The sequence below is a fragment of the Mizuhopecten yessoensis genome, unplaced genomic scaffold (genome assembly GCF_002113885.1).
Source record: "Mizuhopecten yessoensis strain PY_sf001 unplaced genomic scaffold, ASM211388v2 scaffold8605, whole genome shotgun sequence".
Taxonomy (NCBI): Eukaryota; Metazoa; Mollusca; class Bivalvia; order Pectinida; family Pectinidae; genus Mizuhopecten; species Mizuhopecten yessoensis.
Genome location: NW_018407631.1, coordinates 217,868 through 243,317, shown reverse-complemented (window position 1 = coordinate 243,317; position 25,450 = coordinate 217,868). Strand labels below are relative to the sequence as shown.

At 37.1% G+C, this 25,450-nt stretch overlaps 1 protein-coding gene and 1 long non-coding RNA gene across 5 annotated transcripts in view; one reads left to right on the top strand and one right to left on the bottom strand.

The window, feature by feature from the left end:
* Positions 1-25,450, top strand: part of LOC110456266 (protein jagged-1b-like) — a 148,699-nt gene that overhangs the window by 53,604 nt on the left and 69,645 nt on the right. For all 3 annotated transcript variants that reach the window (XM_021506884.1, XM_021506886.1, XM_021506885.1), the window contains exon 2: positions 18,791-18,839. In XM_021506884.1, coding sequence (XP_021362559.1) covers positions 18,791-18,839 — 49 coding nt within the window. The remainder of the gene's footprint in view (positions 1-18,790; positions 18,840-25,450) is intronic.
* LOC110456267 overlaps positions 21,211-25,450 on the bottom strand; it is a 44,564-nt gene continuing 40,324 nt past the window's right edge. For both annotated transcript variants that reach the window (XR_002463574.1, XR_002463575.1), the window contains exon 3: positions 21,211-22,605. This is a non-coding gene — a long non-coding RNA (uncharacterized LOC110456267). The remainder of the gene's footprint in view (positions 22,606-25,450) is intronic.

The following is a 25,450-nucleotide window of genomic DNA, read 5'->3' as shown; positions in this document are numbered from 1 at the left end:
GGAAGAACACATTTTGGTGAAAATTCCCAGGATACTGGCGCAATCCCAAGACGTGGCTGTAATGTGGGATATGACCCTGGTGCTTTGGTACACAAAATAACACTGTTTACTACCATTGCACACATCCTCGTACACCTAATTCTATTTTTTTTGCATCCTGATGCGCAATTATCCACAAAATGGCTTACACACAGATTGTACTTTATACATAGAACATGGATGAAATTCCATTCAGAGTTTTTTGGTGTTTTCGCTTTTCTCTCACTGTGCTGTAAGAAGTTTCTGTAATTTGCAGAATTTCAGAACAGACTTACGAATCAAATATTCCAGTTCTTCAAACTTCAACAACTGAATTGAGTTATCTGTCTGAAGGAATGCTTTCTTGCATGTGATATATAATCATGTAAGACTTTAAACACAAAGCAAGGTAATTTTTACAGAAAAATAAATTTACCAGCACAATCTGGGCTTAGTACATGGTTTGGAAAGAAGACCAGTAGGCTGGGGATCCTACAGCACAGAAACCCCTCTATATCAACACCTGAAGTCAGAAGTATAAGCCCAGTGAAAGTGTAAAGCAAACCTATATTTCTTCTACAATAACACAGAACCTTTTGATGATAAATGACTTTGTATAGGTATATTTTTCCTCTGTCTGTCGGCTGTGAGAAAAGAGTTGTGTACATGAGGTATTGTTTGATAATAGGGAGGTGTGACAGTCTGCCTGTGTATATAAATACACCAATACCTGTCACAATAGATCACTACCAGTGCCTCTCCCATACAGACACCAGGGTTCATAAGAACATGTCGCAAGACAGACACGAGCCACAGTCACAACCACCATGCCAGACAGGAGTCTGTCTCATGACGGGACACACGACGGATCCATGGCAAGACGTACGACAGACCCATTGCAAGACGTACGACAGACCCATTGCAAGACATACGACAGACCCATTGCAAGATGTACGCCAGACCCATGGCAAGGCATACAACCAACCATTGCAGAACATACGACCGACTCATGGCAAGACGTCAGACAGACCCATGGCCAAACACATGATCAACACACATACTTGACTGGCCACACACCAAATGTGTATGTTGACATGGTCTGAGTATCTGTGGCATGACTGACCAAAGGTCATTGAGATTGAAGACAAATACAGCATTAAAGTAAAATAAAAGTACTGGCCATGTCAGGGTGACCAGGTCTGTTGTGTGTGCTAAGTATACAGGGGTCATCTTGACTTGTGGTCACTTCTACCTCCCTAGTGGTTCTAGTGACCTATGTCAATTTACCTCTGTTCCTGAATGACTACTGGTCCAGTGATCAAGGATGACTGCTGCTATTGTGATCAGGTTCAGTAAATATTATCCTGTTGACCAGTCATGTTCACTGGGATGTCCAATCAGGAGCTCTCCAAATTTATGTATTCCTCTGACACTTTCATTTACAGTCTAATAATGACCGGTCAGATTAGTGATGTCCACTACCAGAATAGGGGCTTGACCAGGTTCATATATCTCAATATCTGTCACACACTGACCAATAAAAACACATCTGATGGAGATGACCACTCAAGAGAGGTGTAAAAACAGTAGTGGACACAATGTTGGAGGAACTTATTTTAGCATAATTGACATTTAGTGGACATTTTTTGTCTAAAAACTCATTATGTTTTGTTTGACCATGCTGACAGCTACTGGCATCATATTTCTCCATGATAACAAAGGATGTACAGGAAAATATGGACAGAGATGTATCTGGCATCAGGAATTATCATTATCAATCTGTTTTCAGTCTTGAATAGATCTATTACTTTTAAATAAAGGATAGAAAAGGTGACTCATTTTGTTAAATTTGCTTCCTTCAATTAATTAATGTACATACAACTTTATGAATTCCATCCTAACATAATTGCTTAATCCATTGGTTACGGAGGCTGAGGTAGCATTGTTAATTGGTTCCTTTTATCGTTAGATTATACAGGTAGTACTTAATCCTAACACACCACATCCCCTGCTGACTCATAACACTACATAGCCACATTTACACGAACCGGAGACAAGCAGAATTTATTACAACAAATATTTATATTACATCGTAGGGCAAACCCTGTTGGCATGTGTCAAACAAAAGGGATCTTATTCTATTAATTTGTTCACTCTCAAACTATTAATGAACTTATCCAGTTCAATGAGGCAGAGTGTTCCATTCTCAAGAATGGGGAAACAGTTAGAAGGAATTGGTAAAGGATTTTTGTACTCTGTATTTTATCTCTTCCAAAGAAAAAATCTAGATGCTTTTATAATATTTCATTAAGTTTGGATAATAGGTAGTGGAAGTCCTGAGACTTTTGGATAGCTTTTGGTTGTAGCCTAAATGATGAGGAATAAAACAAGATAACAAGCTAAGCTGTTGCAGCAGCCCGTGCCCATTTAGACTGTAGTAAAACCAGATAATTAATTGCATATGCCTAGTGTTTTATTTTTACATAAAGTTTGAACACACATGTTGGTAATTTCATTTAGAGAGTAATATTTGAGATCTTGGGGCTCCTCATTACAAAGGTTATTTTATAGGTCACATGATTGTGTTCTATAATTAAACAAGTTGATCCAGTCAGTTAGAACTGGTTACAGAGGGTTTCCCATCATCTCCTGGTGATATAAAGTTGTGCCTGGTTCTGTCTATATAATGCCACTCCTAAAACGAGTCCCCTTTCATCCCTGAGCAATGAGAATTGTGTCTAGTTCTGTCTAACATTCCACATTTAGAACGGGGTACAATAAGTTCCTTGTCATCCACGGACAATCTCAGTTATGTTTGATGCTGTCTTAAATTTCTTTCCTACTTCTCCTAGGAAAAGTCTCAAATTGTTTTTCATTTTAAGTTTTGGGGCCGCAAACAGCTGAGAGTTTGATGAAAAATTAGTTTCCAGCTAAAATTTTGATTTTGTTAAATTCTTTATGAAAGGAAAATGATAAAGAAGATTGAATACCTTTTAACTACAAATAGTTCCTAAGGGCTTGGAGGAGGATTGTGTTTTTACACTGTTGTTTGATGAAAAGGAAAAAGAAATTTAAAATGTTCTTCCCTCATCATTTCTCATGAGTCTTTTAATATAAGTGTAAAAACCCTATATAAATGATAAGGTTTGAACTGTACATGTGTTTTAGTGTTATAAAGCTGGAGGAGGAGGTGCTGTACATGTTATGTGTAGGTAGTGTTACCTTGTGGCAGACATGTTGATAAATAAACCGTAAATATGATACAATCCTGGAGTGCATTGGTCAGCTGATACATCGTGACATCTGTCAGGAACCAGACGGACATGTTTTAACCATCATGAAACACTGCTACAGTTTCTTTTAGATCTCCTCATGGTCAGAAAATTGTGAAAACATTTTTATTAATTTTTGTGGTGACCAATCAGTTTCTTGTAAAAGTACCAACTCCATCAGTAAATTATTTACAGATATAATAATATCAGTAATATTAATAGGAATCAGGTGCAGGAGGTCGTCACTAATATATATAATATCTGTAGGTCACTAATATATATAATATCAGTAGGTCACTAATATATATAATATCTGTAGGTCACTAATATATATAATATCAGTAGGTCACTAATATATATACTATCTGTAGGTCACTAATATATATAGTATCAGTAGGTCACCAATATATATAATATCAGTAGGTCACTAATAGATATAATATCAGTAGGCCACTAATATATGTGATATCAGTAGGCCACTTATATATATCAGTAGGTCACTAATATATATAATATCTGTAGGTCACCAATATATATGATATCAGTAGGTCACTAATATATATAATATCTGTAGGTAACCAATATATATAATATCTGTAGGTCACCAATATATATGATATTAGTAGTTCACTAATATATATAATATCTGTAGGTCACTCATATATATAATATCAGTAGGTCACTAATATATATATATCAGTAGGTCACTAATATATATAATATCAGTAGGTCACTTATATATATAATATCTGTAGGTCACTAATATATATACTATCTGTAGGTCACTAATACATATTATGTCTGTAGGTCACTAATATATATAATTTCATGTCACCAATATATATAATATCAGTAGGTCACTAATATATATACTATCTGTAGGTCACTAATATATATAGTATCAGTAGGTCACCAATATATATAATATCTGTAGATCACTAATATATATAATATCAGTAGGTCACCTATATATATAATATCAGTAGGTCACCAATATATATAATATCTTTAGGTCACTAATATATATAATATCTGTAGGTAACCAATATATATAATATCTGTAGGTCACCAATATATATGATATTAGTAGTTCACTAATATATATAATATCTGTAGGTCACCAATATATATGATATCAGTAGGTCACTAATATATATAATATCTGTAAGTCACTAATATATATAATATCAGTAGGTCACCAATATATATATCTGTAGGTCACTAATATATATAATATCTGTAGGTCACCAATATATATGATATTAGTAGTTCACTAATATATATAATATCTGTAGGTCACCAATATATATATATCAGTAGGTCACTAATATATATATATCAGTAAGTCACCAATATATATAATATCTGTAGGTCACTAATATATATAATATCTGTAGGGCACTAATATATATAATATTTGTAGTTCACTAATACATTTAATATCACTAGGTCACCAATATATATAATATCTGTAGGTCACTAATATATAAAATATCAGGAGGTCACTAATATATATAATATCTGTAGGTCACCAATATATATTATATTAGTAGGTCACTAATATATATAATATCAGTAGGTCACCTATATATATAATATCAGTAGGTCACCAATATATATTATATCTGTAGGTCACTAATATATATAATATCTGTAGGGCACTAATATATATAATATCAGTAGGTCACTAATATATATACTATCTGTAGGTCACTAATTTATATAGTATCAGTAGGTCACCAATATATATAATATCTGTAGGTCACCAATATATATATATCAGTAGGTCACCAATATATATAATATCTTTAGGTCACTAATATATATAATATCTGTAGGTAACCAATATATATAATATCTGTAGGTCACTAATATATATACTATCTGTAGGTCACTAATTTATATAGTATCAGTAGGTCACCAATATATATAATATCTGTAGATCACTAATATATATAATATCAGTAGGTCACCAATATATATTATATCTGTAGGTAACCAATATATATAATATCTGTAGGTCACCAATATATATTATATTAGTAGGTCACTAATATATATAATATCTGTAGTTCACTCATATATATAATATCAGTAGGTCACTAATATATATACTTTCTGTAGGTCACTAATATATATAGTATCAGTAGGTCACCAATATATATAATATCTTTAGGTCACTAATATATATAATATCTGTAGGTCACCAATATATATGATATTAGTAGTTCACTAATATATATAATATCTGTAGGTCACCAATATATATTATATTAGTAGGTCACTAATATATATAATATCTGTAGGTAACTAATATATATAATATCAGTAGGTCACTAATATATATACTTTCTGTAGGTCACTAATATATATAGTATCAGTAGCTCACCAATATATATAATATCAGTAGGTCACTAATAGATATAATATCAGTAGGCCACTAATATATGTGATATCAGTAGGCCACTAATATATGTGATATCAGTAGGCCACTTATATATATCAGTAGGTCACTAATATATATATATCAGTAGGGCACCAATATATATAATATCTGTAGGTCACCAATATATATGATATTAGTAGTTCACTAATATATATAATATCTGTAGGTCACCAATATATATGATATTAGTAGTTCACTAATATATATAATATCTGTAGGTCACTAATATATATAATATTTGTAGTTCACTAATACATTTAATATCACTAGGTCACCAATATATATAATATCTGTAGGTCACTAATATATATAATATCAGTAGGTCACCAATATATATAATATCAGTAGGTCACCAATATATATAATATCAGTAGGTCACTAATAGATATAATATCAGTAGGCCACTAATATATGTGATATCAGTAGGCCACTAATATATGTGATATCAGTAGGCCACTAATATATGTGATATCAGAAAGTTACTTGCAGATATAACAATAACAGACACATTGGAATGAGGAAATGCATGACATATTATTAATGTAAACATTCTTATGTTGGTGATAGAACAGTGTAGACTCCCAATTGTGTGTCCGTGATTGAAATAGGTACGAGACATTAGGACTGACAGGCAGTGGTTCCAAATGAGCGGTTTTCAATTATATCGCAGATTGTTTTAGGGTCCTGAGACTTGTAGCAATTAAATTCTGATGAAGGATCTGATGCCTTTTATGATGCATGATCCATCAAAATGACACAGCCATTTGTGCACGTCTGTTGACAATCATGTACTGGGCATCTGCAATCATAAAAACCTACTAAAGCCTCACTGCCCAGGCACTTCTCAGCCCCATTACACAGAAACGAAGACTTAGATAAAAACTAAGCAGAAATACAAAGAAAGACCTTCCAGATCAGCCATTAACACCGTCTATAAGGCCAAGGAGCAGAGAGCGCTGTCCTTTGTAATAGATCTGTCCAAATTCTTGGGAAAAGTAAACTTAGAAATCCCTAAAGCTAGGCCTGAAGTGTCAAATATCATCGAGGCCCTGATAACACACACACCAACACCTCTTATTTCCTTCACAAATACTTCTCCTCCATTATACTAAGGTCATTTTGAATTGACAGCGGGACAACATTTTTATAATAGCTTATTTCTAGAAAAAAACACTTGGGTTTAAATTGATTATTCGTATGCTGCAGTTCAATGTGAGGATTTAAAGTTCTGGGGGTAAGATTGTGTCTTGGTGTGTATATTTACTCACTGATTGGAGATTCATTTCGAATCTTAAATGTCCACATGTCTTTGCAGAATTGTCAACAGGGTTGAGTTTTGGTAAACATGAACGACCAAGTGACGGGAAGGAAATGCTGTCATTCCTTTTATAGGTGCTAATGGCTTTTGGAGGGCTGTGTGCAGTAACACAAAAAAAACTCCAGTGCATAAATAGTTTGAAAGTTTTTCATGCTCCTTGACAATTTCTATTTTGAAACACAATAAGAAGATTTATATTTTAAGAAAGTGATGTCAAGCATGGGAGAAGTAAAAATAAACATTATATTAATTCACGTCACTGTCCGAAATCTTTTTAAATATTATACCTAATAATAGAAAGTGTTAGTTTTCACCGAAGCATGAAATGTGTTTCTTTGCATGAGAAGATTGTCCAGGTGTAACGGACACATTAAAGAGCTAACACAAAACACGTTTTAAAATGTTGTGGTCGTGATAAATGATAAAGCTGTTGTGTAATTAAGTGGTTCACACAGAAACGGGGACCAGCACTCCTCATATCGCGATTGAATTGTTGTTTTGTATAAAAGATGATGTATATATAATGTAGGTTTTATTTATTGAGCTTATAAATCATTTAAACGAATTCATGTTGGAAATTTTCTCACACACACATATTAATGCTATATACTACTGATTAATTCATGTATCCACAGAAAAGATTGCTAGTAATTCTAACCTATTTTTTAGGTTGCAATGCTTTCCATATATGAGGATTATGAAATTGTACTTTTTGACAAAACATATGTTAAGTGTTTGTAAGGAGAGATGTAAACCTTGAACTAACGTGACTGTTACATATCCCAGTTAACGTTGTCTTGGTTCTCTATTCATCTTTTCTTCTTCTTATTTTTTACATGATATGTACATGTACAATGTATGTACACTGAATTTCTCCCCAAAAAACTACTGAAAATTGTTCAAGATGTAATCAACCACAGGATTTGGTTGTTTAACAGCAGTTTTAAATAGTTATGTTAACATTGAACAGCCTAAGAAATGTCCGTGGATATAGTAACATTGAACAGCCTAGGAAATGTTTGTGGATATATAGTAACATAACATTGAACAGCCTAGGAAATGTTTGTGGATATAGTAACATTGAACAGTCTAGGAAATGTTTGTGGATATTGTAACATTGAACAGCCTTGGAAATGTTTGTGGATATAGTAACATAATATTGAACAGTCTAGGCAATGTCCGTTGGGGTAGTAACATTGAACAGCCTAAGAAATATTTGTGGATATAGTGTCATTGAACAGCCTAGGAAATGTTTATGGATATAGTAACATTGAACAGCCTAGGAAATGTTTGTGGATATAGTAACATAATATTGAACAGTATAGGCAATGTCCGTTGGGGTAATAACATTGCACAGCCTAAGAAATATTTGTGGATATAGTATCATTGAACAGCCTAGGAAATGTTTGTTGATATAGTAACATAATATTGAACAGCCTAGGCAATGTCCGTTGGGGTAGTAACATTGAACAGCCTAGGAAATGTTTGTGGATATAGTGTCATTGAACAGCCTAGGAAATGTTTATGGATATAGTAACATTGAACAGCCTAGGAAATGTTTATGGATATAGTAACATAATAGTGAACAGCCTAGAAAATGTTTGTGGATATAGTGTCATTTAACAGCCTAGGAAATTTTTATGGATATAGTAACATAATATTGAACAGTATAGGCAATGTCCGTTGGGGAAGTAACATTGAACAGGCTAGGAAATGTATTGTGGATATAGTAACATTAAGCAACCTAGGAAATGCTTGTGGATATGTATTTTGGACATTGTAACATTGAAAAGCCTAGGAAATGTTTCTGGATATAGTAACATTGAACAGCCTAGGAAATGTTTGTGGATATATAGTAACATAACATTGAACAGCCTAGGAAATGTTTGTGGATATAGTAACATTGAACAGTCTAGGACATTTTTGTGGATATAGTAACATTGAACAGGCTAGGAAATGTATTGTGGATATAGTATTATTGAACAGCCTAGGAAATGCTTGTGGATATGTATTTTGGACATTGTAACATTGAAAAGCCTAGGAAATGTTTTTGGAAAAAGTAACACTGATCAGATTAGGAAATGTATTGTGGGTAAGGGTAGTAACTTTGATCAGCTTTGGGATGTGTTTTGGGTAAGAGTATTTACATTGATTAGTTTGTGGGTGTTTTGGGTAAGAGTAGTAACAATGATCAGCTTTAGGATGTGTTTTGGGTAAGGGTAGTAACATTGATTAGTTTGTGGATGTTTTGGGTAAGAGTAGTAACAATGATCAGCTTTAGGATGTGTTTTGGGTAAGAGTATTTACATCTATTAGTTTGTGGATGTTTTGGGTACGACTAGTAATATTGATTAGTTTGTGGATGTTTTTGGTAAGAGGATTTACATTGATTTGTTTGTGGATGTTTTGGGTAAGAGTAGTAACAATGATCAGCTTTAGGATGTGTTTTGGGTAAGAGTAGTAATATTGATTAGTTTGTGGATGTTTTGGGTAAGAATATTTACATTGATTAGTTTGTGGGTGTGTTGGGTAAGAGTATTTACATTGATTTGTTTGTGGATGTTTTGGGTAAGAGTTGTAACATTGATTAGTTTGTGGATGTTTTTGGTAAGAGTATTTACATTGATTTGTTTGTGGATGTTTTGGGTAAGAGTAGTAACATTGATTAGTTTGTGGATGTTTTGGGTAAGAGTAGTAACATTGATTAGTTTGTGGATGTTTTGGGTAAGAGTATTTACATCGATTAGTTTGTGGATGTTTTGGGTAAGAGTAGTAACATTGATTAGTTTGTGGATGTTTTGGGTAAGAGTATTTACATTGATTAGTTTGTGGATGTTTTGTAGGTTGAGGGTACTTACACATCTAGCTAACATTGATCAACTGAACATCTGCTGCAAGTTTGTATGTTGACACTGTTTACTGTGGGACATTCCATGTGAACACTCGGCTGTCTACCTTTTATGTAGAGAGTTTTATGTCAGATGAAATTAAGATAACAATATAATAGAGTATTGATGCTGTAATGTATACCCGATAAAAACCCTGTATACAGCTATGTCGAGGTCACATTGTGAATTGAATGTGAATTCTCAATTGACAATAAAGCAATTGAAGTTGATCAGAGTTCTATAGACGTTTGATGTTCTGTATTGATAGAAAGCTATATCTTATTGACCAACGTAACTATAAAATACTACAAGTACTGTTGTTATTTGAGCAGTTTGGATCGGAGTGAGGGGTCCAGATGGTTTGTATGGTAGATATCCCATGGCTTCCTGGAAGGTATCTCAGCAGTTCACAATGAAAAGCACTACTTCATCTTAACAAACTTGAACAAATGTATTATAAATAACTTTTATCTCAGTACGAATATTCTAAGAAGGATTCAGGTTTTCTTGGTTACATTTCAAGAATTGAAGAATTTTGCTGTTACAAAAATTATGTGTGACAAAATAAAAATAGAAAAAAATAATTAGACAAAAGGAAGTGAAATGTAATCCTAGTGTATTGATTATGCAATAAGCTAGCTGTTTGCAGTAAGATATTTCAGTCATAAGCGGTTTATCCTTGCAGAAGGTGAGATTGAAATTAAAGGTTTAGAGATCCGGAACAGGTGATGGTTGGTCATGAAATAGCAATTAATCTCTAGTGATTGATCTCAGGCCGTCAGCTGATGTTGTTAAACAATTCTAATGGAGAAATCCTCTCAGAACTGTCCTGTACAACACCAGTGATTTGGAGCTGATATGTACCAATGAATTACAGCAGCAGGATAATCACAGCCTTTAAATGTTTGCTCTGTTCCCTGGTCTGTGTGAACGGTCTCCTTGTGTATGGGAGATGTCAGGCCCAGCTGCTCTCATCTCAGGCAATACACAAACCTAGACAGAAAAACCTTTCCATTCTCAACCAATAAACTTACCACTATTTGCTTGTATTTATTGAATTCAAATTGAAGCCATCATCGTTATCTGTATCGGCTAAGCTTGGGTTTGGGACAGGAAACATGTTTCAAGGTTTTATAAAGAGTAGTATGGAATTATGTATTGATGGTATGGTTATGTCTTATGAAATGCACATTAAAATACTTCCATCCTACCTTCATCTTGTCTTGATCAACAATGGCAGTGCTTCACACATGTATGCTGCCCAAAGTTAAGCCTAGCACTACCACTCACACTCTTAATTTTAGATGTACAATTTATAGGAGATTTTGTGCAGATGCAGTTCTCAGGAGGCTCAGGGCAGATAAGGAATATCTTAAAAATGTTAATTAGCATAGGATATAGATTTAACTCATCCTAGAGTACGCACACCTGGCAAATGTAGAGAGCATTTCAATTGTAATTACATCACATGTTTATGTAGCACCATTCCAGAGTCAAAAAATTACTGCAATTCATGATCATTATCCAAATCTTCAGGTAAAAAACTAAAACGGAGCATATTTGTGATAAAATAATATCTATTTGGTTCTAATAATGTTCGTCAATTGATTGGTATCAGCTAAATGGCTTACTACAGAGGAATGGAGGCACAGGAGCAAGACTCTACAAAAAACTGCAGCTAATGTATGGTGAACTTTTGTCTATGCATTCACCAGAATCTTTTTCTCAATGATAACATCACTACATGTGTTTACCACTTGTTGGAGTCAGTGGTGTGTGGTTAGTTTGATGTGCTCTGTCACCCCTTGTAAAGGTCATTTATGGACACACTGACCTCACAGCTACCAGATAATGTACCCACTGACTCCACTGTTATGGTTTGTTTACCAGCTCTTTGATCATGGCTGCCCTTTCTATTACAGCCCCTCCCCTCCCCTCCCCTCCCCCAAACCCTTGCCTGTTTTGTATAATACAGCCCCTCCCCCAAACTCTTGCCCATACTATTATAGCCCTCCCCTTCCTTGATCCATGTGTGATGGTCAGACTTGATGACTTTTCTGGACTGTACTTCAGAGAAAATCTGATATTTCCATAAGATGGAGGTCAAGATGAACATTTGGTGAGCTGCTTTATTAATTAAGGAGATGTCGAAGAGCAGAGTAGAACTTTCTCATTATATCTGCCTCCATCAGTGTTAAATTGTTTTGTTTGGTTGTGACTCGACTTGGTTTTTCCAAGCGTCTGCACTGCTAGTATGTGTAGACTTGTACAAGTCAATAAGTAAACAGTAAACAGAGCTACTGATCTAGATCAGATGTGGGTGCAGAAATGTTGTGTGTACAGATAGAACATTATTTCTACATCAGATATAAGATACCCACAGCCTATTACAGGGGATGCCATACTTATTAAGTACAGGACAATAACCCTGATAGACTAGTGGTACAACACTTATAGTACTACTACTGCTGTGAGGTAGAGGTTCTGTGATGTGGTTGTGTTATTGGTTCAGTTGTTGTGGTGTGGTTGTGTTACTGGTTCAGTTGTGGTGTGGATGTGTTACTGGTTCAGTTGTTGTGGTGTGGTTGTGTTACTGGTTCAGTTGTGATGTGGTTGTGTTACTGGTTCAGTTGTTGTGGTGTGGTTGTGTTACTGGTTCAGTTGTGGTGTGGTTGTGTTACTGGTTCAGTTGTTGTGGTGTGGTTGTGTTACTGGTTCAGTTGTTGTGGTGTGGTTGTGTTACTGGTTCAGTTGTTGTGGTGTGGTTGTGTTACTGGTTCAGTTGTTGTGGTGTGGTTGTGTTACTGGTTCAGTTGTTGTGGTGTGGTTGTGTTACTGGTTCAGTTGTTGTGGTGTGGTTGTGTTACTGGTTCAGTTGTTGTGGTGTGGTTGTGTTACTGGTTCAGTTGTTGTGGTGTGGTTGTGTTACTGGTTCAGTTGTTGTGGTGTGGTTGTGTTACTGGTTCAGTTGTTGTGGTGTGGTTGTGTTACTGGTTCAGTTGTTGTGGTGTGGTTGTGTTACTGGTTCAGTTGTTGTGGTGTGGTTGTGTTACTGGTTCAGTTGTTGTGGTGTGGTTGTGTTACTGGTTCAGTTGTTGTGGTGTGGTTGTGTTACTGGTTCAGTTGTTGTGGTGTGGTTGTGTTACTGGTTCAGTTGTTGTGGTGTGGTTGTGTTACTGGTTCAGTTGTTGTGGTGTGGTTGTGTTACTGGTTCAGTTGTTGTGGTGTGGTTGTGTTACTGGTTCAGTTGTTGTGGTGTGGTTGTGTTACTGGTTCAGTTGTTGTGGTGTGGTTGTGTTACTGGTTCAGTTGTTGTGGTGTGGTTGTGTTACTGGTTCAGTTGTTGTGGTGTGGTTGTGTTACTGGTTCAGTTGTTGTGGTGTGGTTGTGTTACTGGTTCAGTTGTTGTGGTGTGGTTGTGTTACTGGTTCAGTTGTTGTGGTGTGGTTGTGTTACTGGTTCAGTTGTTGTGGTGTGGTTGTGTTACTGGTTCAGTTGTTGTGGTGTGGTTGTGTTACTGGTTCAGTTGTTGTGGTGTGGTTGTGTTACTGGTTCAGTTGTTGTGGTGTGGTTGTGTTACTGGTTCAGTTGTTGTGGTGTGGTTGTGTTACTGGTTCAGTTGTTGTGGTGTGGTTGTGTTACTGGTTCAGTTGTTGTGGTGTGGTTGTGTTACTGGTTCAGTTGTTGTGGTGTGGTTGTGTTACTGGTTCAGTTGTTGTGGTGTGGTTGTGTTACTGGTTCAGTTGTTGTGGTGTGGTTGTGTTACTGGTTCAGTTGTTGTGGTGTGGTTGTGTTACTGGTTCAGTTGTTGTGGTGTGGTTGTGTTACTGGTTCAGTTGTTGTGGTGTGGTTGTGTTACTGGTTCAGTTGTTGTGGTGTGGTTGTGTTACTGGTTCAGTTGTTGTGGTGTGGTTGTGTTACTGGTTCAGTTGTTGTGGTGTGGTTGTGTTACTGGTTCAGTTGTTGTGGTGTGGTTGTGTTACTGGTTCAGTTGTTGTGGTGTGGTTGTGTTACTGGTTCAGTTGTTGTGGTGTGGTTGTGTTACTGGTTCAGTTGTTGTGGTATGGTTGTGTTACTGGTTCAGTTGTGGTGTTGTTGTGTTACTGGTTCAGTTGTTGTGGTATGGTTGTGTTACTGGTTCAGTTGATGTTGTGTGGTTGTGTTACTGGTTCAGTTGTTGTGGTGTGGTTGTGTTACTGGTTCATAGGTTGTTGGGTTGTCGTGTTACTGGTTCATAGGTTGTTCTGTTAACCATATGTATCAGATTACATTTGAACGGTGCCAAGGGTCAACAGTGATTGGAGCATTGATTAGTACCATGATTACAATAAGTTGTGGAGTTAGTAGATGGGGACACTGGTAACCTCAGCATGTAATCAAACACAGAGAGAAGCACATGATCGGAGATTAAAGACATATCAGCATCGGCTATAGCTGTGAATGAGAGAGGTGAAGTGTGTCACCACATGTTACAACTAGGTGGTAAGGGACTGAGAGTGAAAGTAGGTGATTGCCATGTCTTTGACTCCTGTCAGTGCCTTATTAGCTACAGGTGTGTGGTGAGAGATGGAACCACTTATTTCAGTAAGATGGTACCCTGTATGTATCTAGCTAGTCGTTTTGTGATGGAGATATATCCTATGTGTGTGGTAGGGTGGCCTGTCAGCATTGAACTGGGATGAGACAGGATGTTTTAGGTGCAGGAGAGTAGGTAGGGGAATCCCCAGATCTGTGGTATTTTTATTCTCTCAGGCGAATCCCCAGGTTTGTGATGTTTTGATCATTCCAGGAGAATTCCCAGGTCTGTGATGGTTCTATGATGTTTCCTGGCTCGGGGAAAACCCAACGTCAAAAATATTAGAGATCTCCATTGAATCTCCAACAATTTTATTGTTTAATATGGAATTTCTAGGTTCTGTGAAGTTTGTTGGCCTGGGGAACTCTCTAGGTCTGATGCTTGCTATCTCTGTAGAATCCCCAGGGTTCTGTGATGGTCTGATGATTGCTATCTCTGTAGAATCCCCAGGGTTCTGTGATGGTCTGATGATTGCTATCTCTGTAGAATCCCCAAGGTCCTGTGATGGTCTGATGATTGCTATCTCTGTAGAATCCCCAAGGTTCTGTGATGGTCTGATGCTTGCTATTTTCTGTAGAATCCCCAAGGTCCTGTGATGGTCTGATGATTGCTATATTCTGTAGAATCCCCAAGGTCCTGTGATGGTCTGATGATTGCTATCTCTGTAGTATCCTCAAGGTCCTGTGATGGTCTGATGATTGCTATATTCTGTAGAATCCCCAAGGTTCTGTGATGGTCTGATGCTTGCCATTTTCTGTAGAATCCCCCAGGTCCTGTGATGGTCTGATGATTGCTATCTCTGTAGTATCCTCAAGGTCCTGTGATGGGCTGATGATTGCTATTTTCTGTAGAATCCCCAAGGTCCTGTGATGGTCTGGTGATTTCTATATTCTGTAGAATCCCCAAGGTTCTGTGATGGTCTGGTGATTGCTATCGCTGTAGAGGCCCCAAGGTCCTGTGATGGTCTGATGATTGCTATTTTCTGTAGAATCCCCAAGGTCCGGTGATGGTCTGATGATTGCTATATTCTGTAGAGTCCCCAAGGTTCTGTGATGGTCTGATGCTTGCTATCTCTGTAGAATCCCCAAGGTTCTGTGATGGTCTGATGATTACTATCTCTGTAGAATCCCCAAGGTCCTGTGATGGTCTGATGATTGCTATCTCTGTAGAATCCCCAAGGTCCTGTGATGGTGGTCTGATGATTGCTATTTTCTGTAGAATCCCCAAGGTTCTGTGATGGTCTGATGCTTGCTATCTCTGTAGAATCCCCAGGTCCTGTGATGGTTTGATGCTTGCTATTTTCTGTAGAATCCCCTAGGTCCTGTGATGGTCTGGTGATTGCTATATTCTGTAGAGTCCCCAAGGTTCTGTGATGGTCTGATGCTTGCTATCTCTGTAGAATCCCCTAGGTCCTGTGATGGTCTGGTGATTGCTATATTCTGTAGAGTCCCCAAGGTCCTGTGATGGTCTGATGATTGCTATCTCTGTAGAATCCCCAAGGGTCCTGTAGTGGTGAAGACTTTACCTGCTGATATTTCCTGCTGTAATAACACCAGGAGGAAGTGTTTATTTGCTTACCAATCTGACAGTGTGTTTGTTGATAATGCCAATGTCTGGTACTCTGGCCAGATAATGACAGCCAGAGACCTAGCCCATCATGTGTAATACAAAACATTGACCTACCTACATATATGTTATCATGTATATGTATTTGCAGTTTTCCTAAAATGACTTATGTATATTTTCTGTCATTTCTTTACTTAGAAAAATAAAGACAAGGATGTATCTGATATTTTTATACAGAAAATTTGATAAGAGGTGTAACATACTTTTACTATCACTCCATGCTATGGCATACATAATACATTATAATTTCAGTTTAAAGTTAAATGAAATGTCATTGGCTGAATCCAATTGGAGTTAAACCTGGGCGTTTAGTAGATATTTATCTGTTTTGGTATCTAGCCACAAGTTCACTTCCTCAAGCTATTTTCTGCTTGTGGAAATTTAAATTAAGAAAACATCTTTGCAATCTGACCTTTAACCCTTAAGTTACATGGGGATTGCCTGGGACTGTTATACGTCTGGAGGTAATGGCCACAGTGTACTATTGGTAACAGACATGCAATAGACATTTGTGTCTAACGTTGTAATCCCATTGTAATGGCCAGACCTGGCAATGTCTTCTCTAATCTACTCAACTTTACAATGCTAGTTTCAGAGTTATTGGTAATTGAAGCACAGTGTATGAGGAAATGCCTTACCTCTCAGCCACATAAACCAGGGACCTTACCTAGCTCAGATTCACAAAACACGCACAAACAAATTAGGAGCAAGTTGGAGATCACGTTTAAAATAATAACGACAGGAAAGGCTTTCACCAACTTATTACTTGACTGGCTCGTGGAACAGATTAATCATTATATACTAACCAGGTCTATCAGTTGTTCTTGTTTATTAATTAGATCAAAGTCCAGATGTAATTAATGTCTCTGTGAAGGATCTACAAATACAGGGAAACTACTGGCATGTGTAACCTAGAGTTGCTGGGAGTCTGTGACCTCTCCCCTTCTCTCTCTTTGGTTTAAGTCGGGATTCACAGATAGGCTCAGTTTTCATGTCCTTGGATTCTAACGGTTACTTAGTCAAAATTCTGCTTATGACTAAGGATGTCACATCTTCATCTTGAAGACCAATTTGTTATGTCTCCTTGTAGCAGTATGTACCTCAAAATTTATATTATTAGCCCAAGTTTACCTTCCCTCTGATCAATCACTCTCTACCCCTCTGTGACCTTTACTTCCCAGCTCAGTTGACCTTCAACTTTGCAAAGGCCAACTTGGTAGCTTTGGCAACATCTAACAACTCCCCCCTCCCCTCCCAATCTGAGACCTTCCCCACCCCTTGCACACACCATTACCAGTTGTAAGAGGTTATGTCAGGTGTGTAAAATCAGCTGTAAGCATTTACAAACAACACCAGCAAAGTCAGTGGCAGTGGAGGCATACCCTGCTGCTAAATCTAGTGCTAGTAATCTAGTGCTGGTCTCTCTACACATCCCCTGTTGCTATAGTCTAGTGCTGGTCTCTCTACACATCCCCTGCTGCTACAATCTAGTGCTGGTCTCTCTACACATCCCCTGCTGCTACAATCTAGTGCTGGTCTCTCTACACATCCCCTGCTGCTACAATCAAGTGGTGGTCTCTCTACACATCCCCTGCTGCTACAATGTAGTGATGTTCTCTCTTCACATCCCCTGCTGCTACAACCTAGTGCTGACTGACTACTGTACCGTACCTACAGTTACTGTACCATACCTACAGTTACTGTACCGTACCTACAGTTACTATACCGTACCTACAGTTACTGTACCGTACCTACAGTTACTGTACCGTAACTACAGTTACTGTACCGTACCTACAGTTACTGTACCGGTCCTACAGTTACTGTACCGTACCTACAGTTACTGTACCGTACCTACAGTTACTATACCGTACCTACAGTTACTGTACCTTACCTACAGTTACTGTACTGTACCTACAGTTACTGTACCGTACCTACAGTTACTGTACCATACCTACAGTTACTGTACCGTATCTACAGTTACTGTACCGTACCTACAGTTACTATACCGTACCTACAGTTACTGTACCCTACCTACAGTTACTGTACCCTACCTACAATTACTGTACCGTACCTACAGTTGCTGTACCGTACCTACAGTTACTATACCGTCCCTACAGTTACTGTACCCTACCTACAATTACTGTACCGTACCTACAGTCACTGTACCGTACCTACAGTTAGTGTACCTTACCTACAGTTACTGTACCGTGCCTACAGTTACTGTACCGTACCTAAAGTTACTGTACCGTACCTAAAGTTACTGTACCGTACCTACAGTTACTGTACCGTACCTACAGTTACTGTACCATCTGTGTAATAACAGTCTGACTATACATACCATTCCTTTATAACTTTACCTTATCATCCGATATTCAATTACTGGGACAGAACATGTATTGAGAAGATTTGGTATCATTCTGATTTATATGTAAAAGTATCTTAGCACTGTGTTTATCTCCCTCCAGTCTAGCCATATTTAGTGGAAACACGGATCTCAAGGAGATGGCCACTTCACCCTCAAACTTACTTCACAGCACTCAATTATATAATCTTTTGCAATATAGTAGTTATACATGTTTTTTCTCCCTGTTTTTCTCACTTTGTTATGTACGAATGATAAGTTGAATGTGTGTTTTGTTGTTACAGAGATCCTACACCCTTATCTTAGAGGCTTGGGACCAGGATACCATGTCATGTGAGTACAGAATCAATGTTTATCTCATACCAAACATATTCCACACCTTTACTGCTTCAAAGGGATTGTGATTGGAATCGGAGAACGAATCAAGAAATAATTATCTTGCAAAAATAATTATTAATACTGTATTGACATAAATATTTTTCAATTTATCAATTAGAGATAATTTATCTACAAAAAATACATTTTTCTTTTGAGGGCAATCAATCCTGAAGCTAGCTAAATGTGTATAAAAACAATATATTACTAAGTAATACATTGATACGATCCACTTACACACACACAGCGACGGCATCACATACTGCAATACTTTAATCCTCTGTCAATCCTTGTTAAATAAATAGGTATTTAAACTGCGGGATTTGCAGTATTTACCTACTTGATACTGTTTTGGAAAGCTTGTGAAATGCCTCTGATCCCTAACACTACCTATGATATAGGGAATACAGAGTCTAAACGTTAACTAGCTAGGGTAAAGGACACACCTATAACTAGCTAGGATATAGAACGTAATACTGGCTAGGATATAGATCGTAACACAAGCTAGGATATATTCACTGGACAGTCCTAACACTAGCTAAGATATATTCACTAGACAGTCCTAACACTAGCTAGGATATATGTATAAGGCAGACCTATTACTAGCTAGCATATAGGATAGTCTTAACTCTGGCTAGGACACATTAAGGCAAACCTAAGGCTAATACTAACTAGGATATAGGACAAACCTTATACTAACTAGGATATATGCAAACCTTATACTAACTAGGATATAGGACAAACTTTATAATAGCTAGGATATAGGACAAACTTATACTAACTAGGATATAGGACAAACCTTATACTAACTAGGATATAGCTAGGACAAACCTTATACTAGCTAGGATATAGGACAAACCTTATACTAACTGGGATATAGGACAAACCTTATAGTAGCTAGGATATATGCAAACCTTACAGCAGCTAGGATATAGGACAAACCTTATAATAGCTAGGATATAGGACAAACCTTATACTAGCTAGGATATAGGACAAACCTTATACTAGCTAGGATATAGGACAAACCTTATACTAACTAGGATATCGGACAAACCTTATACTAACTAGGATATAGGACAAACCTTATAGTAGCTAGGATATAGGACAAACCTTATACTTACTAGGATATAGGCAAACCTTATATAGGGATGTAGGATAGACCAAATAATATTAATAGCTAGGATATAGACCTAATAAAAATAAAAATATAGGACACTCAGAAAAATGTTCTCTAGCCTAATAAAATATAGGACAGAGATAACACTAGCAATGGTATAGGAACTAACTAGCTAGCTACCAGTGGCTAGGGTGTAGAGAGTTATAGAGATCTAGAGTATGCAGTTATTTTGTATCAGTACTAGCCTTACCCTTTCATTACAGTGAGTTTTAGTACTGACATATCTACACAGTTATCAGATAAATGGCTGCAGCTCACCTCACAATTTTAGAGTTCCTGGTGCAGAAATTACGTGAGAGCTAGCGAGAAACAGGTAGACCTCCCATTAGATTGTATTATGTCTGCAGGGTGAGAAAACCAAATTAAGTTGGTGTTAAAATTACCCAAAGAACATATTTTATTTCAGATCTGAAGTTTTTGTAATTCCTGTACAACTGTCATTGTAAAGACCATTTAACTATGTATGATATATTGCCCTGGATGTCAACATGATATACACTACACGCCTTTATTTAGATGTTAGCAAGCTTCACACATTCTAACGACCCTCCATTGACCTCCCTATTTGTGAAGTTATGACTTATTCTAACTAGCACCAACTGTCAGTAATAGACCAATTCATACAAATTCTCCTGATTTGCTTCCTAAATTCTATTTGCCGAGGAAATGAGCCCCATCTATTTAGTTTATTTGGTGGATGCGAATGTTTGCGTATAGGTAGACATTAACCTATCGTTAAACCTTTTGCTGCCTTAAACCTATCGTTAAACCTTTTGCTGCCTTAAACACCGTAAACAGGTTGTTATTGTGGGCATATAGGCATCACTTCACTTTCCAAATATGTCAACGTTGTAATTATCTACATTTCATGAAAAGTTTGAATCAAGTTAAAGGTACTTCTGTTTAGAAATGCATAATTATATTTGCATATATTTTGAACGAGTTTTCATGACAAAGATTGGAGAATTTTCCCATAGCCTAACTGTCTGTGGCTAAGTTATTGGCCCTGATTTAAACTTTATAAAGATAAGTTTGTCTCTAATGATGATGCAGTCCCGTCACTTTCAATTGTTATTTTTGTGTTAGTTCTTATTATCAAATAAAAATCAGTAAGGTACATTTATTTGTTTGAAAGTGTGTTTATTCGTGAAATTATGTTTTTTGTGAGATTCCATCTTTCAGTTTCCATATGACAACGGAAAAAATGTATCACATGACCAATTTGAAATGAAATAAGTACAGGCCCCACATAATCAGCACCTCAATGAGGGAATTCGTGTAAGGGTTTTCTGATGTAAAGTTAGACCCAGTGAGTTCACTGAATGTAAAACCACTGTGTGAACAGGCAGCAATATCACCAACTTTCACTAGGGTCAAATTCTGAAAAATGATTTTCATCCTATTCTCTTATTTGGTACAGTGATGTGCTGGAAGCCGAAGTGAAAAATCTAGCTTACCAAGAGAGTTTAAATGGAAATGTTATTAACCGCATGCAGTGAAGAACCATGTGAGAAGGGAAAGTAATCCAAAACGACATTGTTAGGCCTTTATTACTATCGATACAAAATATCACAAATTCACCTCACATTGAAAAGTTCTCAAGGAGGGGTTTAAATGTAATTAAGGTAATAACTGTGATTGTGTACAAAGATTGACCAAGGGACTTTGTACTTCTTCATGGTCACAGACTTCTTAAAAGAAATGAACATTTATTACTAATAATCATGTTTTTAAAGTTCCTCACAACGTTTTTTTTAATTTAGGTAAGGATCAGAAAGAATTTTGAAAAAATGTTGGTTAATTATCATGATGATAGGAACTGGTTTTTACAGGGAGACCTTTGGTCCTGTATAGAGTTACGATTGTTTACAGAAGCAGGAACATCTGTTAGCAAAGCTTGTTTTTTTCACGATATTGATATCATTATGTTATGACCTCATGGCTGTAATTTTAAAATGTTTAAAAAACCTGAAATAAAAACTTTATGAATTGAATTAGTTAATCAAAGAAATATTTCCAAAGAAGTTACAAAGAAGTAAGAAATCTGGAGCAGGGCATTGCTGGACCTTGGCCATGCAGTCACAAATTACCATGGACAGGCAGCTGTCTCACATAGAAGCTTTCACCAGGCAGTGGGTTATGTAGAAGTGTTTTAAACAAGTCAAGGGTCCAGGTGACCATGACCTGTGGTTTCATGTTACTGAATTTTTTTCTTCCTTTTTATTTTGCTTTTTCAAATAAGAAGTCACAGTAGGAAGGATATGCACAGTATATTCACCCTAACAGATGAATCCATGTCACTTTTTGATCTCACTGTCTAATTAAAAATCTGCCAGCTTTGCTGGGAAAATGATAGCCACTCAATCAGATAGATCAGTCAAAGAGCTTCTGACTTTGTTTGAACAGCTTGCATCTAAAGTTGAATCTTGTGTCTTGTCATAAGCTGTCAGTTGGTGTTTGATGAGCCTGCTAGGAATGTTTCTGCCTCCTGTTTACACCTAACTGGAAGCAGTGAGGTCATAGTTCAAGGACAAAGTCAATGGCATCCTGGAATAAAAAAATGTATACAGTACTCAAAACATCAATCAAAATTTTAATATCTTGCAATTTTGAAGCACAGAAATTATTTTCAATAGAATTAATTATCTGAAGAATTCAACTTTCCAGTTTCAATAAAACATTGGCTGTAATGATATCTTATTTCATGGGGTTAGTATCTATTTCAATTATGGTTCTAACACAGTGTATAATTGGATGTAATATATTTTCATTAGCATGATAAATTTTATTCAATTATTTTGAAAACACATCCAATATTTAATTAAATTTGATATTGAAGCTGAGGTAGGTAATCTGAGGGTGAGATCTATGGAGGTTGTGACCTGAGGCTGTGAGGTGAGGTTGAAGATGAAGGATATAGCTATCTTATCAGACCTGAGGGCCACCTATCAGATCAGGCTGGGCAGACCAATTTTTAGAAGTGAAAATTGAAAGATGTATTTAATGGAAATTGATAAAGTATATCATAGGTTATGTGGCACTTGGGGGCAGGAGATAGGTGCCCGACTATAGGGGTCTGTGGATGGTAGGGCTGGGGGAACTGAAGGGGAGTAGGGGCTGTGTGGATGTGTACTCCAGGACTTGGGCTGTAGTAGAAACTGTAGTAGATCCAGCTCGATAGTGCTTATTTCAATTATGATGAGGAATTTGGTAGAAAACACAAGTTATGATAAGGGGTAATATGCTATGATAAAATCACGAGATTTATAGAGTCTTCCCGAAGCAGATGTGTTTCTCCAGCCTGCTCATCAGAGGGTGATGGCTGGGTTAGAACTAGCTGTTTTCACTTGTAGAATTTTATAGAGTATCATCTTTAGTTTTTCCTTGGGCAGAAATTAGGTGCAGTTTTGAGCGGCCTTGTGGGTATAGAGTCCATTATGAATCTCTTTACTGATACCACTGATGTTTTTTTCTGCTAATGAGCTAACACACCTAACATTATCAGGGTATTCTCTACAGGCTGACGGATTCCCCACTGTCCCTCTTTTCTCCAGGATATAAAAAGACTAGTATGACATAAAAATGTGAACTTTATCTGTTCCAGCTGCTAATTTCAGTCATCAAACTGGAGCGGTTAGCTCCCAAGCATTGCCTAACTTCTATCTGTGGGATGCCCCAGGCAAGTGTAGTACAACTTTGTTTACGTTACATGCTGGCTTCAGCAGCTAGAAGTGAAGCCCTTGGGGTTTGGGAAGTGCTATAGCAGGATAATTATTCCGATTTCAATTATAATGTGGTCATTTATTTCAGCAACGTTCCTCCATGTTAATTCTTCAATTTAATATTTTTTTAGCATTTGTATTTTACATTTGATAATGTGTAGTCTGGATCCTACAGTGTAGAACACATATTGATAAAGATGACCAGGCTTCCTTAGGAAAATAATCCCTGTTACAGTTATACATAATAGTGTAGATGTGGTTATAGGTCTATGAACAATTAGAGCAAGAGGTGTTATTTCAAGTGTATCAGCTATCAACACAATAAAAAGGGCTGCTTAGGACACAGAAATTGGGGGATTTTCAGGGTAACTTGAGATTACTGGGTAACAACTAGTCATGTGACTTTTCATCATTATTTTGTCATTATGTCATCATTTTTGTTTTTTTAATTTTGGCCTTAGCCATGTATTGTTGAGTGCCTGTGGGGTACACCTGGCAGCTGGCAGAAGGCTGCTGTTGTTGTCAGGTTACTGGCAGAACTTAGCTTGGAATCTTTTCAAACTTGTATATATTACAATAAGCTATTATGTAATAGCATATCTAGGACAATTAGCAGAAGTCATACAACACAATTCTTTACAGTGCTGTAAACATTTTGTAGAGGAATTACAAACCAGTTAACAATGAACAGAGCAAGGATCATGATTTTAAAAAGGGATTCAACATGGTAGAGACAAGATTATTACATGTCCACCAAACCATACACAGGAATATATAAGATGTCCGCCTCAACCTGGACAGGAATACAAGATGTCCGCCCCAACCTGGAGAGGAATATAACATTTCTCCCAACACATCCAATATTTAATTCCGTTTTGCCGGTGCTAGATTTATCTGTCTCCGCCCTAGGGTTGAGACGGGGGGGGGGGATTCCCCTATTTATAACAATGGTATGACGTCACTGCAACAATACAATGACGTCACTGCAACAATCCATCAACGTCACGTCAACCGTGAATTTAGCATGTAACGTTATCATTAAATTGTGTATATGATACACATTGGGGAAAACAGGGTAAGAGAAAAAGAATCATTCACCCCCTTGTGGGTAAGATAGGGGAATCTCAACCCTCGGGTTGAAATTCCCCTATCTCACCCCAAAGGGGGTGAATGATTCTATTAGTCCATCCCACCCTGGACAGGAATATAACATGTCCACCCCACCATGGACAGGAATTTAACATGTCCATCCCACCCTGGACAGGAATATAACATGCCCGCCCCACCATGGACGGGAATATAACATGTCCGCCCCACCATGGACAGGAATATAACATGTCCGCCCCACCATGTACAGGAATATAACATGTCAATCCCACCCTGGACAGGAATATAACATGTCCGCCCCACCATGGACAGGAATATAACATGTCAATCTCACCCTGGACAGGAATATAACATGCCCGCCCCACCATGGACAGGAATATAATATATCCGCCCCACCATGGACAGGAATATAACATGTCCACCGTAACCTGGACAGGAATATAACATGTCCATCTCACCCTGGACAGGAATATAACATGTCAATCTCACCCTGGACCGGAATATAACATGTCAGCCCCCCCCCCATGGACAGGAATATAACATGTCAATCTCACCATGGACAG